Raw genomic sequence first — 15,971 nt, forward strand, 5'->3', positions numbered from 1 at the left:
TCTCTCTCCCTCTCCCTTCCTCTCTGAAATCAAGAAAAATATATTTTAAAAAATAAAAACAGTTATTACTTGTTATAATGAATGAGAATAGACAAAATGTCATGAAAGAATCTATTAAGTTGCATTAACAAACAAAACCTAGTTATCTATTATTTAAAAGCCTCATACTCGTAAGTAAAGGGATGAAATACTGCTCTGCCGGGAGCCGGTCCATACTTGCTGTTTCAAGGGACCTGGCATATATGGCATACTGTTCTTAATATGTTTGCTCACCTTCTTGGCACTATGTGTTTTAACCAAGGTCTCTGAGAAAGGTTGTTTCCCCAGGTAGGGATTTTCCCCTGAAGTTAGGGAGGGAATAAAACCCCTCAACTAAGTGCCAGGCGGGTAATTAATCACTTTAACTACGACAATCATGCTTAAGCTACATAATCTTTACTCCCTGGAATGGAGATAAGAAACGCCCTAACCTTTGTAATAGAGATTGATAGGATTGAATCAACTGGTATAAATACAGATGTAACAAGACAGCAAGACACAGAACTTAGAACACAGAACTTAGAACACAGAACTAGGAGAGACGGAACCTAGGCACAGAACCTACACAGAACTTTCTCTAGAGACAGAAGAACTTCGCTGGAGAGAACATGGCAAAAGATCCTGGACAGAAACTGGCCTCAGAACTTAGAGACAGAACCTAGCGAGAGAACATGGCAAAAGATCCTGGACTGAACCTGACTACAGAAATTGGCAAGAGAACCTGACTAGAACCTGGTGACTGAACCTGGCTGGAGAACCTGGCTGGAGAACCTAGCAAGACAACATGGACACAGAACTTGGCTGGAGATCCTGGCTGGAGATCCTGGATAGGCTGCTGATCAACTGAACACTGTCTCCGTATCATTCCTTCTTCGCCGACTCCGTCCACACCTTTGGGGACCCCTGGACCTGCTGGGGTTGGACCCCGGCACTGCTCAAAATAAAGGTATGGGAAAGAAATACTATGCAATTACTGTGTAGTCCAATACAGAATCCAAAAATAGATTCTGGAATATATGAGGATTTAGGACTTAACAAGAGTGGCATTTTAAATCATTGGGATAAACTAGATTATTCAATAAGTAGTGCCAGCTCAACTAAATAAAATAAAGTTGGCCCTCTACCTTATATTAAATCTATTTCCATGTAGATTAAAACTTAAAAGTAGGGGAAAAGACTCTCTAGGCAACTGAATACACTTCTCTTATGAGTTGTGGAAAACTTTTGAATCAAGACAGAAACTTACCTTCTGAAAGGGCTGACTGTCCTAATCTAGAACTAAAATAGTGGTAAGAAACAGTGTGAATTTATGAATTATTAAATTCCAAGTTGGAAGGTGATTACTAGGATTCTGGTATTCCTAGGAGCACAGCATTTAAAAAGACAATGCACAGAAAAACATTTTAACTTACCAAAGACACTATCTTTTTATTTAGGTCCACATATTCTTGTGAATATGGCTTTTCAAACTTTCTGTCATAGTCAACATTATTGGCTTTAAAGCTGATGTGATAATAGCAAGATGTTTTCCCTGAGGAGAAAAAAGAAAAAATAGTTCTGACTTTGATCATTGTGTAACTACATTTATTTAAAAAATTATTTTATTTTATTTTTTCCATCATCATTTAACCTCTCTATGCCCTCTTCCACCTTCCTCCCTCCCACAATCACCATGCTGTTGTCCATGTCCATGAGTTCTTTCTCTCTTTTTTTTTCTCAATCCCTCCACCCCTCCCCCTCCTATACCCCCTCCTTAATCAGAGCTGTCTGGCTGCTCCCTATCTATGAATCTGTCTCTGTTTTGCTTGGTAGTTTGTTCATTAAATTCCACGTGAGTTAAATCATATGGTACTAGTCTTGCTATGATTGGCTATTTCACTTAGGATAGTTCATTATGTAACTGCTTTTATTCTTAAGAAATAACATATGAAATATAATACTCTGATAAAATTTCAGGTTACTTGACATTTAAATAATCTTGATTTCTAGTGACTATTGAAACAACTTTGACAGAGGAATGCTTATTAAATTATAACTTCACCCAAGAATGTTATCAGAATTTTTTAGGTAAAATTTCAATGTGCTAGCTTTCAAGTTTGGGCAATCTGAAGACAGATGTGTGGCTATGAAATGAAATTATATTAAAGTGTAGATAATTTTTAGTTTTGTGATCATCACAGATTACATTTTGGAAAATCAGTGGAGTCTCAGGTTTAATAATTTATGAAGTACCTAAGAAATGAAAATGAATAAAGAGGAAAGTAAAATGAGGGATGACTTGTACGTACTGCAAATTAAGGAAACAGAACAAAGAAATCAAACTTACAACTTTCAGAAAGTAAAGCAAACCATAAAGCTGATGGTTAGACTGTCAGCTTTACTATTTTATTTATTTATTTTTTCAAAAGTTTGTTATAAAACAATTTATTGCACCTGGCAGACATGGCTCAGTGGTTGAGCATCAACCTATGAACTAGGTTTGATTCCTGCCCAGGTTGCGGGCTTGATCCCCAGTGTGGGAAGTGCAGGAGGCAGCCAATCAATGATTCTCTCTCATCATTGATGTTTCTATCTCTCTCTCCCTCTCCCTTCCTTTCTGAAATAAATAAAAATACGTTAAAAAATAAAATAATTTATTGCAAAACTATAGAGTAATTATTTTCTTTTTATTAAATTTATTGGAGTGACATTATTAATAAGAATATATAGGTTTCAAGTGTACATTTCTATGATACATGATATTCATATGCATTATTACCCAATACCCAAAGTCAAAGAATCTTCCTTCACCATCATTGTATATTTGACCTCCTTTACCCTCTACTACCCTCCATCCCCCTTCCCTCTGGTAACCACTATACTGTTGTCTGTGTCTATGAGTTTTTGTTTGTTTTTCTAATTTCTTCATTTCTTGCTTTCAGTTTAGTATCCTACATATGAGTGAAATCATATGATTTTTAACTTTTTCTGGCAGTCTTGTTTTGCTTGACATGATATTCTCAAGGTCCATACATGTTGTTGCAAATGGCAGTATTTCATCTTATGGCTGAATAGTATCCCATTGTGTATAGTGGATAAGCTAAAGTAGGTTTCCAGTTATGAGTACATAAAACATAGATGTATTATTATTTATTAATTATTGTATTATTTTCCATACGAACAGCTGAAAACCCACTTTTGCCCCACCCTGTATGTACCACATTTTTATCCAATCATCTATCAAAGGACACTGGTTATTTCCATGTCTTGGCTACCTTGAATAATGCTGCAATGAACATAGGGGTGCATATGTCTTTGCGAATAAATGTTTTCAAATTTTGGGGGTAGATATACAAAGAGGGGTTACTGGGTTATATGGTAACTATATTCTTAATCTTTTAAAGATCCTCCACACTGTTCTCCATAGTAGCTGTACCAATTTACATTCCCACCATTGGCGAATGAGGGTTCCTTTTTCTCCTCAACCGCTCCAATCTTTGTTACTATTTGTTTTGTTGATAATAGTCTTTCTAATAAGTGTGAGGTGGTACCTCCTTGTAGCTTTGATTTGAACACCTTTTATATATCTGTTGGCTGTTTGTATGTCTTCTTGGTAGAGGTATCTGTTCATATACTCTGCCTAATTTTTAGTTGGATTGTTTGTTTAGTGTTGAGTTTTATGAGTTCTTTTTTTTAAATATATTTTATTGATTTTTCACAGAGAGGAAGGGAGACAGAGAGTCAGAAACATCGACAAGAGAGAAACATCGGTCAGCTGCCTCCTGCACATCTCCCACTGGGGATGTGCCCGCAACCCAGGCACATGCCCTTGACCGGAATTGAACCCGGGGACTCCCCAGTCCGCAGGCTGATGCTCCATCCACTGAGCCAAACCGGTTTCGGCAATGAGTTCTTTATATATTTTTGATATTAAGCCCTCGTCAGAACTGTTGTTTGCAAATATCATCTCCCATTTAGTTGGTTGTCTTTTTGTTTCGTTGTTGGTTTCTTTTTCTGTGCCAAAGCTTTTTAGTTTGATATAGTCTCATTAATTTATTTTTGTCTTTACTTCCCTTGCCTTTGGGGTCAAATTCATAAAATGTTCTCTATAACCAACATTCATAAGTTTAGTATCTATGTTTTCTTCTATGTAATTTATTGTTTCCGATCTTATATTTAGGTATTTGATTCATTTTAAATTATTTTTTGTACATGGGGATGAACAGCTGTCTAGTTTCATTCTTTTGCATGTGGTTTTCCAGTTTTCCCAGCACCATTTATTGAAGACACTTTCTTATCTCTATTTTATATTTTAGGCTTCTTTGTCAAAAATTATTTGCCCATATACATCTGGGTTTATTTCTGGATTCTAAGTTCTGTTCCATTGTTCTGTGTTTCTGCCAATACCATGCTGTTTTGATTATCATCACTTTGTATTATAATTTGAATCCAGGGAATGTGATACCTCTGCCTTCATTCTTTTTTCTCAGGATTGTTTTTGTATTTAGACTGTACTATTTTAGTACATCAAATATTATAGAAATCCAAACTTTTTTGTAACTATGCTCAGGTGCCATTGTACCCCACTACTTAACAGACTGGGGGGTAGGGGAGAGGAGAGAGAGAGAGAGAGAGAGAGAGAGAGAGAGAGAGAGAGAGAGAGAGAGAGAGAGAGAGAAGACAGAAGAAAGAAAGAGATGGAGAAATAAAAGCATTTTGTAACACTGAGAAGATCCTTCATGTCAGTGAAGTTAATTATTTGGAGAAAATCTTTCCTGCACACTCACAAATAAAGAAATGCAAAGTAAAACAAGACAGAGTTTTTTCTTGAATTAAATTGTTAGAGATGAGAAAAACAATAAACCCAGGCTGGGTTAGCTATACTTAGACAAAATATACTTTAAGCTAGAAAACAGTAGCAAAGAAAAAGATAGATAAACTCTGAGAAATATACACCCTTCCAAGACTGAATCATCAGTAAATAGAAAATCTGAACAGATATATAATGAGTAAGGAGATTGAAACAGTAATAAAAAACCTCCCAATACAGAAAATCCTGGGAACACATGGTTTCACTGATGAATTCTACCAAACATGTAAAGAAGATTTAATATCAATCTTTCTCAAAATTGGCTAAAAAGAGAAGAGGGAATACTTCTAAACTTATTTTATGAGGCCAGCATTACCCTAATACCAAAGCTGATAAGAACACAAGAAAATTACAAATATCTTTGATGAGTATAGGTGCAAAAATCCTCACCAAAATACTGGCTAGCTGAATTGAACAATATATTGAAAGGATTATACATGTTGATCAAGTGAGATTTACCAATCAATAAATGTGATAATTGCTTGTGGGAATGTAGGATTTTTTTTTTTTTTATAAAGAAATCCTTATCCTTGAAAAGGTTAGGAAAGAGTGGATGAAAGAAAGTAATAAGCACAGGACACAGAGGGGTTGGCACAAAAAGCTATTTTAAGAAAACATCAAATATTAGGATCCCATACTTTTTTTCAATTTTATGAGCATTAAGCTAAGTGAAATAAGCCAGTCAGTAAAAGAAAAATATATAGAAAAATTTTTACTGTTTCTTTTTTTTCATCCCTCATTAATGGAAAATATTTGACTTTTTTAGAGAGAATTTTATGAAAAGAAATCATTGTATATAGAGAATTATTATAGGCTTTGGAATAAGAAATCTAGCTTAGAAATCTAGGTTGTAGGCTTTTATATTTATTTGTTAACTCATTGATTATCTCTTCAAATCTTATTAATGTAACGGTTAATTAATTAATTAATTCATTAATTAATGTACTCCGAGCACCTAAATCTTTACCAGGAATTAAAAAAAAAAGATCATACCACATCTCTGGATTCAGAATGCCCTAAGCCAAAAGTCGCTACAGAACAAAGACTGCAGTAAATGTTATTAACCATAAGAAATTATCTCTGTCAAATAGGCTTATCTGATTCCTTTCCTCCTATTCTCAAAGCTCCTAACTTTCCAATAATGGGAAATTAAATTCATGTGACTGGAAAGCCAGATATCATGAGTACTTACCATAAGTGACGAAATGAACAATGAGTCCGATGATTACTACAGCAATCACAATAATTATGATACCCAGGGTAATCTTTCCACACCTTGTGAGTTTCACTTTTGTGTTTGACTCTGTTCTTCTGAGAAAAAAGAATAGGAAAGCAAGTGTTAATATGAGTAAGATATAGAACTATCAGAAATAAATATGAATTTGCTGTTAAGTATGAAAGTATATTATTTTTCAATAACTGTGGATTCAGTAGACTGCTGAGCTTGGAAAACAACGTATAGAATTAGTGAATATAATATTTGGCCTGCTTATTTTTGAGGATATATGAATAATAATGGTAATACTAAAATCAGAATTCATTCATTCAGCAAATATTTTTAGATATCCTATTATGTGGTAAGCAGAGTTGTAGGAAAAAAGGCCTCTTTCTTATGGAGCTTACATTTTACTGAGGAAAGCTAGACAACAAATACCATAATTAATAAAATTCATAACTGGTAAAACAATATTAAGCTCTGTAGGAAAAAAACATAGTTCTAGGTAAAGAAAATATGAAATGTGGAAGCATGTGTAAGATGGTGTTGGTGTCAGGATGCAATATTAAATAGAATAGTCAGGTTAGGCTTACTAAAAAGGTAAAATCTAAGCAGACTTGAAACATGTGAGGGGGTTAGCCATACAGATTTCTGGAATGTTCCATGCAGAGGGAACAACTTGACAAATGGTCTTTAGGAGGGTCATGCCTGGTATGTTAGGAGAGCAGCGTGGCTGTAGCAGTGAATGAAGGGAAGAGTGGTAAGAGACTAAGTCTGAAAAGTACTAAGGCTCAGATCATGTAGGGCCTTGTTCATCATTGTAATTATATTGGCCTTTTCTCTGAGTGAAATGGGAGTATTGGAGGTCTTTGGAGAGAAGCCTATGATGATCTAGCCTAATTTCTTAATGGGATCCCTCTGACTTCTTTGTGGAGAGTAAATTATAGAGAATAAGTGTGGAAGCAGAGCAACAATATAGGAAATGATTATAATAATCCAAGCACAAAATGATGTTGGATTGAACCAGGGTGGGAGAGGCAGAGGAACTTAAATGAGACTGAAGTTTGGGAACATTTTGAATATAGTGTTGATAGGAATTCATGTAATTTTTTCAAGGAATTGGTCTGTTTTGTCTGAGTTGTCAAATGTAAGTATATAGAGTTGGTAGTATTTCCTTTTTATCCTTTTGATGTCTATGGGTATCTATAGAAAGATTCTGTTCAATTTCTGATATTGGTAATTTTTAATCTATTTACTTTGTTAGTCTTTTTAGAGAGTTGCTAATTTTATTGATTTCTTTCTAAGAACCGTTGCTGTGTTTTATTGGTTTTTTTCCAACTGTTTTTCTGTTTTCACTTCATTAATTTCTACTCTTCACTATTTCTTTTCTTCTGCTTGCTGGGGGTTTATTTTGCTCTTCTTTTTCTGGGTTTTTGCAGTGGGAACTTAGATTATTTATTTGATACTTTTCCTCCTTTCTTATGCATGTTTTTAATGCCGTACTTTCCATCTCAGCACTGTTTTAGCTGTGTCTCAGAAATTTGATGTTTTATTTTCATTTTTATGTAGTTTAATGTATTTTTAATATTTCTGTTAGTATTCCTCTTTAACCTATAGATTAATTAGAAATGTCTTTAGCTTCCAAGTGTTTTGAGGTATTCCTGTTAACTTTTAAAATTTGATTTCTAGATTGATTCTATTGCAAGTGAAAAATGTATTATATATGATTTGAATTATTTAATTTTTTTATGGCACTGCATATGACCTAGCATGGCTATGTTCCATGGATCCTTAAAAAAGAATGTGTTCTACTGTTGTTGGGTGAGGCTTTCTATAAATGTTGATTAGATATTGTGTTTGATGGTGTTATTGAGTTATTCTATATCTGTTGTTTTTCTCTGTAGTTGTTTAACACTTATTGAAGAGGTCATTAAATTCTACAAATGTAATTTTGAATTTTTATATCTTTTTCAATTCTTTTTAATTTTTACCTCATATGTTTTGCTGAGCTGTTGTTTGGTACATATACTTCTAAAGTTGCTATATCTGCTTGGTGGATTGACTTTTTGATCATTATACAATCTCCCTCCCTGTCTGGTAATTTTCTTTGCACTGAAGTCTACTTCTTTCTCTGATATTAATATAGTCAGTCCTGCTTTCCTTTGAATAATGCTGCATGACTGGTCTTTTCCCACCCTTAATATTTTTAGGGTTCAAATCAGCCTTGTTTTTAAAAATTTATTGACTTTTAGAGAGGGAGAGAGAAATATTGATGTGAGAATGAATATAATATCCTTTGGCTGCCTCCTGCACACCCTTTACTGCTGCAAACCCGGGCATGTGCCCTGACGGGAATCAACTGGCAACCCCTGGATGAAGACGCCCAATCAGCTGAGCTGCACCAGCCAGTGCTCAAGTCAGCCTATTTAAGGCCTTAATCAAAACAGCCTTCAGAAGCTCTGGGGGCTTATTCAGCATTATTCACACACTCATAGGTGTTGTTGTTTTAATAAGCATTAATGCAAGCAATAGAGTAAGAAAATAACAATAATAAAAACTTTTAGAATAAATTACCATATTATTTATGAATTGGGCGACAACTTAAATCCAATGTATTTATATTTCTACAATGTTAAATAATGTTTTTCTTTGGCATAAACAGGAAATTTCTCTTTAGAAGTTAAGTAATTTATTATGTTCGTATTTATTGAACATTTTCTAAGTGCACGGTATTGGTTTAGGCAAGGGGTTTATAATGATGAGCAAGGTTACTAATGTTAAATGTGAAAACTGTAAAATGAATTTTGTTTTATATACGATAGTGAATATTGTATTTGCAAGGACTTCCATAACAGAGTACAATAGACTGAGAGGCTTCAACAATGGAAGTTTATTTTGTCACAATTTTGGAACTGGAAGCCTGAGATCAAGGGGTTGGCAGGATTGTTTTCTTCTGAAGCCATTCTCCTGGGCTTACAGATGACTGTTGTCTCCCTGTATCTTTACATGGAGATTCCTCTACATATCTGTGTCCTAATTTACTCTTCTTACAAAGACATCAGTCATATTTGATTAGGGCTCAGTCTGAGAATTCATAACTTAATTCCCTCTTTCAGGACCCTATCTGTAAATCCTACAGTCATTTTGAGGTATGAGGGATTAGGGCTTTAACATATAAATTTTGAAGAATAAAACAGCCCATGATATATATGTATATATATATACATATATATATATGTGTATATATATATATATGTATATATATATACACACACATATACATACACACACATATATATACATATATGTGTATATATAATATTTGGTTTATACATTTTATATTAACATAATATAAATTCTTAATATTTTATTTTGTATATTTCATATACCTATACATACAATATTGCACATAGGGTTGTATATATATTTCAGATTTACATATTGTTATGTTAATGTATATATGTAAACATATATAATCAACATACAATGACAGTACTAAATGTTGATCAGTTTGAAACACCTATATTAATTTGATTTTTGTTTGCAAGCAGAATTAAATATATTTTGGGAAGTTTATTTTTTAGTTAGTTAACCAGTATTCCTCAAAGAGGTGTTATTTCATGAACAGATAATATTAACTAGATTCCAATGCAGGTGAAATTTCCAACTCCAAATCTTTTTAGAAATTTCATTTTATTTTAAAAAACTTTGACAATTTAAATATATTTTGTTTAAATTGTGTTTGTACATGCTCTGCACATAAATGAATATCTTAATATTTCTATAGAAACACAATACCCATGAACTTTTTGGATCTATAATAAAATAAAATTTAAAAAATACTAAAAGACATCTATCTCTGCAAAAATTAAGAGGAAAACACTTTCCCCCAAGTTGATCAACTCACCTACTGAATGTAAAATAGTTTACATTTTTTGGAAAGATAAATGACTAAATAATATAATAAAATCTTGGTAACTTAGTTTCCTATAGATGAATATGTTACCCTAAAGGAACCTTTTCTATTCCCAAAGGTATATGTCTGTATATTTTACTCAACACAGTTTGCCAAGGGATAAGCTTCAAAAAAATGTTATAAATGGAGTGTAAAACTTGATGTAGCAAATATTTGGAGTATATTTTCTTATTCTTCTCAACCATGTGCTTCTAGAATAAATAATATAAAAATGCTGTGTTTGTATATTAAAAGTTGAATATTGGAAATTTCACAATATTTCACATATATAAACTTCATTTATTGTCCCTCCTTCTTATTTGTCTATAAGGTGATGGGACAGTGATTCTTGTTTACCAGAATTTGTTTACTAAGGAGTATTGTTGACTTCAAACCTCCCTCCAATGTATAGCTCCTAGAATGGGATATGCATAGCTTCTTGGAAATGGAAGGAACTTTGCAGATCACCATTCTGGTTTCCTAATTTTAAAGAAGGGTAAGTGTAAAACAATATTTTCTGTTTAGGCCATTTCAAATCTAGGGAAGATATGGTAGGGATTCTAGGTGGGGATTTCTCCTCTGGTTATTATTAGTATGTTTAGGTTTTGGGTGAGAGTTCCTGATCTCCAGAAGGAAAATTAAATCATACAGGCCACTCTATCTTGCAACTCTCACTTACCTTACAGACTAAATCAAAGATCACCACAGTAACTTATATCTTAATTCATAAATGTAAAATTATGGTAATAAGTAAAAATTAATTTTAAAGGCAGGTGAACTAAGTATTTCTGTCATTGTCACCTGAGTTTTCTAAAATATAGATATTCTTCCTATTTGCAAAGGGTTTAATTAATCTGCAGTTTGTGTGTGTGAGTGTATTTGCTATTCAAAAGAAAAATTAAACTTTGTCACCATTTAGATTATTTTCTTTAAAATGTTCTCTAAACACAAAGTCAGACATAAATTCTACTTTTCTCAAAGTGTTATGATGTGGAATGTTGGTGGAGAAATATTATTCAACCAAAATTGGGTCTTGGGATGGAGTTAATTTGAGGAATAGAAAACTTGTTTTAATTTCAGCAACTTGCCTTAATTTTCTACAGTGTTATATTTTTTTGCCAAATATATCCTGAAGTCATTAGATATAATAATGATAAGAGGATATCAAGGATTATATAGGGATTTCAGAAACAGTAGTAAGTTGTACTTAAAAATTATTAAGTCCGTCAAAGGATGAAACCAGGGTCTGGTTTCTTATATGTTGTTTATGGAGCAAAAGGAGCATAGCAAGTTAGCATGAAGGGCATAGAACATATTACTTGGAAACCAAGATTAAATACTTTTTCTAGCCTTTTTGTTAATTAAATAAAAGGATTAACTAACTGATGGGAAAGATATCAGAGGTTCTCTTATAGCTGCTTAAGCTAAGTATTAATGTATAAAATGACTGATTATTCAACATGTTTATTGGGAAATTACATTCTGCTCAATATTATACTCTTTACCTAGAGGCTAGCTGTTGGCAAGATATCAAAATCAGAAAAGTCGTCTAAAATTTTTCTTAAAAATATGGGTCAGGCTCAAAGGTTTTATCAAGGCGTGCATTTTGCTGGAGTCTAGGAAAGACTAATGAGTATGTGAATATTTATATTGTGAGTTAGTTTGATTACATTAAGAAGAATCACAAAAATTATTTGCACTTCTTTGTGTGCTATGGAACCATCAACACACTTCTTTGATCTTCAGGCCAATCGCTATCTGGGCACATGGCACTGTTAATGGGAAGGAATAAAGTCCCCTCTTCTTGTTGCTGTTCCTGTTTCCAACTACATGTTAAATTATACTGCTAACACTATATAGCAGTGAAGCATTGCACTGTTTCAGTAATTAAAAATTAAGACCTAAACCTTGTCTTCCACTTCCTACAGGCAAAATAGCATATTATGAACACAAATATTGCCTCTATTACAACATACAGCACTAGAAATAGAGAGATGTAACTATCCTGTATTCTTTACATTGTCTAAGTGAAATTATCTTTTTAAAAGTAAAATCCCCCAATTTTACCTCAGGAATTCCAGCAATTATACCTATACTTTTCAGGAATGGTCTACTTGTGATGGAAAGATTTTTCACAATAATTCACAAGCAAACAGATTCTAATAATTACAGTTTTTCAATCTTATTCATTTTTGTTTTTCCTTTGTGATTTACATTGCTCTCATTTCCATAACAAGTTGAGAGAATAACCTTGTTTTTAAGATCTTTAAAATACTAATGAAGCTATTTTAATTTGGTCCCTTCAGAAAGTAGGCCCAAGGAGCAAAGGCAGGCCATCCTGCATCCACCGCCTACCCATTTAAGCTCACCTTTTCTGTAGTGGCATCCATGCCTGCTTCCTCTGCGGAGGTTGCTCCTTTGCCATCTTCTCCCCGAGTGCTACACAGCACAGTCATTCTCCATCTATTTAGCTTACGAGATCCTGTGCCTTTTATGTATTTTATGATAGTAGTATAATGATAATATTTAGCAGTCACACAACTTTTCATCTTCAAAGTGCTTTCTGAACATTTGCTAATTAATTTTACACTAGTAAAACATGAGCTGTATAGGTGCTTCCCCATAAATAATAAATAATCACATGACCCAAGTGGAGGCAAAATTTAAAACTCTCAGTTGCTGTGAGTGACCAAAACAATAGGGTCCCCAGGTTTGAAAAGAGCTTTTACTCACCCAGCTTTTGCATTTTGTGAATTTGGAGGTAAGCAGCTGCTCGTTTCCCTCCTTTGAATCCACTTCCAAAATTTTTGGCAGTTTCATTATTGCTTTTGGGTGGAAGGCCAATGGCTGTCCAAGCTCTAACCCTCCATTAGAATCTGAATGCTCTCCAACTCATAACACTCTTGACTCTTTCAACCCATATATCATCCTTTGATGAATTCCTTCCTGAAATTTTTACAGTGATCCTAATTCTAGTGCCCATTAAAGAATTTTTTATTCCCTGAAATCCAAAGGGTGTTGATTTTTAACTTAAAAAAAAAGATTTAACTACTAGTTTTTCAAAGTTTTGGATAGCATTATGTTTCTTGGCAGCCAACTTAGATATTGGTGTGGAAACTAGATAGGACACATTCTAATATTTAGCCACCTGGAAGTTACAACTCTAAGTTTCCTTTTAAATTCCATTCTTTTCTGTTTGAAAGTTAGATATATTTTATGTCTAACATTTATGATAATGTATACTACAATATTTTAAAAAAACTAAAAGTATAGTTAACCCTTGAACAACAGTGGTAGCATTGATACCACCTCACCCTGTCCAAAAATCCACATATAACTTTCCACTCCCCCAAAATTTACTGTCGGCCCTTTGCATTACAAATTCAACCAAACTTGGGTTGAAAATAGTGTAGTTGACCCTTGAACAACAGGGTTTGAACTGTGCATTTTCAAATATACATGGACCTTTTTTGATAAATATAGTTGGCCCTTTGTATCTGCAGATTTGGTGACCATAGATTCAATCAACCACACACAGAAAACAATATTTTCCCATTCACAACTGTGATTTCCCAACTGTGGTTGATTAAATCCACAGATGCAAAGTCTGACTGTAGTTAAGTTTTTGGGGAGTCAAAAGTTATATGTGAATTTTCCACTGCTCGAAGGCTGGCACCCCTAATTCCCACCTGTTCAAGCGTCAACTGTATTTTCAATCTGCAGTTAGGAATCTATGGTTGGGCATTTTAAAATACTGCTTTTTATCCTTGTATTGATTGAATCTGTAAATGCAAAACCTGAAGATATAAGGGCCAAGTGTATTGAAAAAAAAATCTGCGTATAAGCCAGGCTATTCAGTTAAACCCATGTTGTTCAAGGGTTAACTATGTTTTACTTTTTTTTTTTTCTGTTACAATGCCAAGTGTCCACTTTAAAAGCTATCACTAAAAATCAATCAGTCAACGAACCACTGGCTTGAAGTGAAAAAAATTTAAAAACGAATTTTTAAATGAATGTTAACTGATGCATTGAAAAGTAAGCTAAACTTAAAGCCTTTTGACAGTTATCATGAAGCAATATAAAATGACATTAAAATATAAAGTGAATAAAGCAGAATACAAAATTGTTTTATACATTGTTGGAGGAGATTATTGAGAGGATAGGACCACTGACCACGGGTGTACTCAGGAACTGGATTCCAGCAATCACAGGCTCCCCGCCCCCGGCCCTGTCTTTGGAATGTAAATTCTGCTCACCATTCCCATGGTGGGAGCCACCTTCAAGGGCACAACCTTGAGAGAACAATGTGTGCTGAGACCACTAGACTGAATACGTGACTGAACTCAGGTAAGAGATAATCTTTTACGATTCTGGCAGGCGAGTGTAGAGATCTCATATCGCTGTTGCTCAAACCAAGCCTCCTAAATAAGTTCCCTTGCTTATTAAAACCTGCCACCTACAAATCTGGAGTGGCTTCTGTCTTTTATCCCTCCTTGCCCTCTGTGTACAAGGGCCAAGTTGTGAACCAACAGTTGTGATTATAAACCAAGTAAAATTACATATAAATTTAGATGTGAACTGAGAGAAAGTAAAAATTGATTGTCGTTGATTATTGGCAGTGTCACTGATTTTTTTTTAAAGCTTTTAATTCCTTTCCATTCTTATAATATGCCTGCAAAATTCATTCTTTTAAAATGAAGAAACTGTTTTTTATTCAGTTAAAGTTACTTTTAACACTTCATGTAAAAACTTAAAATAGACCTTTTAAAAGTATAAAATATATGTTTTGTACTTTTTAAGTAGAAAACATTGAGTGAAGAGAAATTTTATAAAATCACAAAGGATAAAACATAAAGATAGTTCAATATTTAAAAAGGTATTTGCAAAAGAAAACAGTTTATTGGTTTTTTAAATATAATAAGTAAGCGATTTTAAGGAGATTATTCTATGTAAAAATTTTTATTTGATATATCAACAAGTTAGTTTAAAAAGTAATCCTGGAATACATGAAATTCATACTTTGAGAATTAGTATTATGGGTTTTATTAATGACTATCTATGTGTATACTCATTGTTGATAACTCATACTTTAACTATTTTTATAAAAATTGTCTAACAAAAACTAATATTGGTTAAATTCTTGAATTTTTCTTATTCTTACCTAAGACTACTTTTTTGCTTTTTGGTTAATGTGCATATGATTGTTTTTATGAGTATATATTATTCCTTTAAGTTCCATAATTGTATGTGTTTAAAAATATTTGTGTGTCTGAGTGTCTCTGTGTATACCTTTCTGACCCATTAATAACAACAGTTGTATGCTTGAAAAAGTATTTGAAAGAAGTTTAGTAATGTTTAAAAATGCATTCTAGATTTTTCCAAGTATATTTTGGTTTTGGAAGTCATAATAAAAAAATGGCTGCATATAAGATAAAATTACCTTTGTTGCTATAATCTTCATCAACTGTGAACAAAAAATTAATTTTCTTTTTAATGCCATTAAGATTTTAAAACTTTTATTTATCTTAAAGATTTTAAAACTTTTAATATTCATTGAGTATCTGTTATCTGTTATGCATCATGGTGGGAATTCTGAGATGAAAGTCAGCTATATTTTAATTTATTGAAAACTTGAATTCCAGGAAGAATTTGTGAAAAATTTGTATACATATATTGTGTGATTGTATAAATTTCATGGGAAAGCTGTGATACAAACTGGTCATAGGTTATTGGCCATATATTTTCGTCTTCTGAATAACAATAGTTATATCATTCAATATTGTTGCGTTCCATAAGAAACATAAACTGTAAACACACATACATAGACTTTGCTTTCTTAAATGTTAAAAACTTACCTGAATAATTAAAATCCAAGATGTCAAAATATAGGATTTTATTGAACTTTTCCATAT

General features: G+C 33.1%; 1 protein-coding gene across 1 annotated transcript in view; it reads right to left on the reverse strand.

Moving 5' to 3' along the window:
- Positions 1–12,484, reverse strand: part of LOC118664995 (transmembrane protease serine 11C-like) — a 54,769-nt gene extending 42,285 nt beyond the window's left edge. The window contains exons 1-3 of the mRNA XM_036325793.1: positions 12,429–12,484; positions 6,081–6,196; positions 1,452–1,570 (exon numbers count right to left, since the gene is read on the reverse strand). Coding sequence (XP_036181686.1) covers positions 1,452–1,570; positions 6,081–6,196; positions 12,429–12,484 — 291 coding nt within the window. The remainder of the gene's footprint in view (positions 1–1,451; positions 1,571–6,080; positions 6,197–12,428) is intronic.
- Between the last annotated feature and the right edge of the window lie 3,487 nt (positions 12,485–15,971).

The sequence above is a fragment of the Myotis myotis genome, unplaced genomic scaffold, assembly GCF_014108235.1.
Source record: "Myotis myotis isolate mMyoMyo1 unplaced genomic scaffold, mMyoMyo1.p scaffold_m19_p_1, whole genome shotgun sequence".
NCBI classification, from domain to species: Eukaryota; Metazoa; Chordata; class Mammalia; order Chiroptera; family Vespertilionidae; genus Myotis; species Myotis myotis.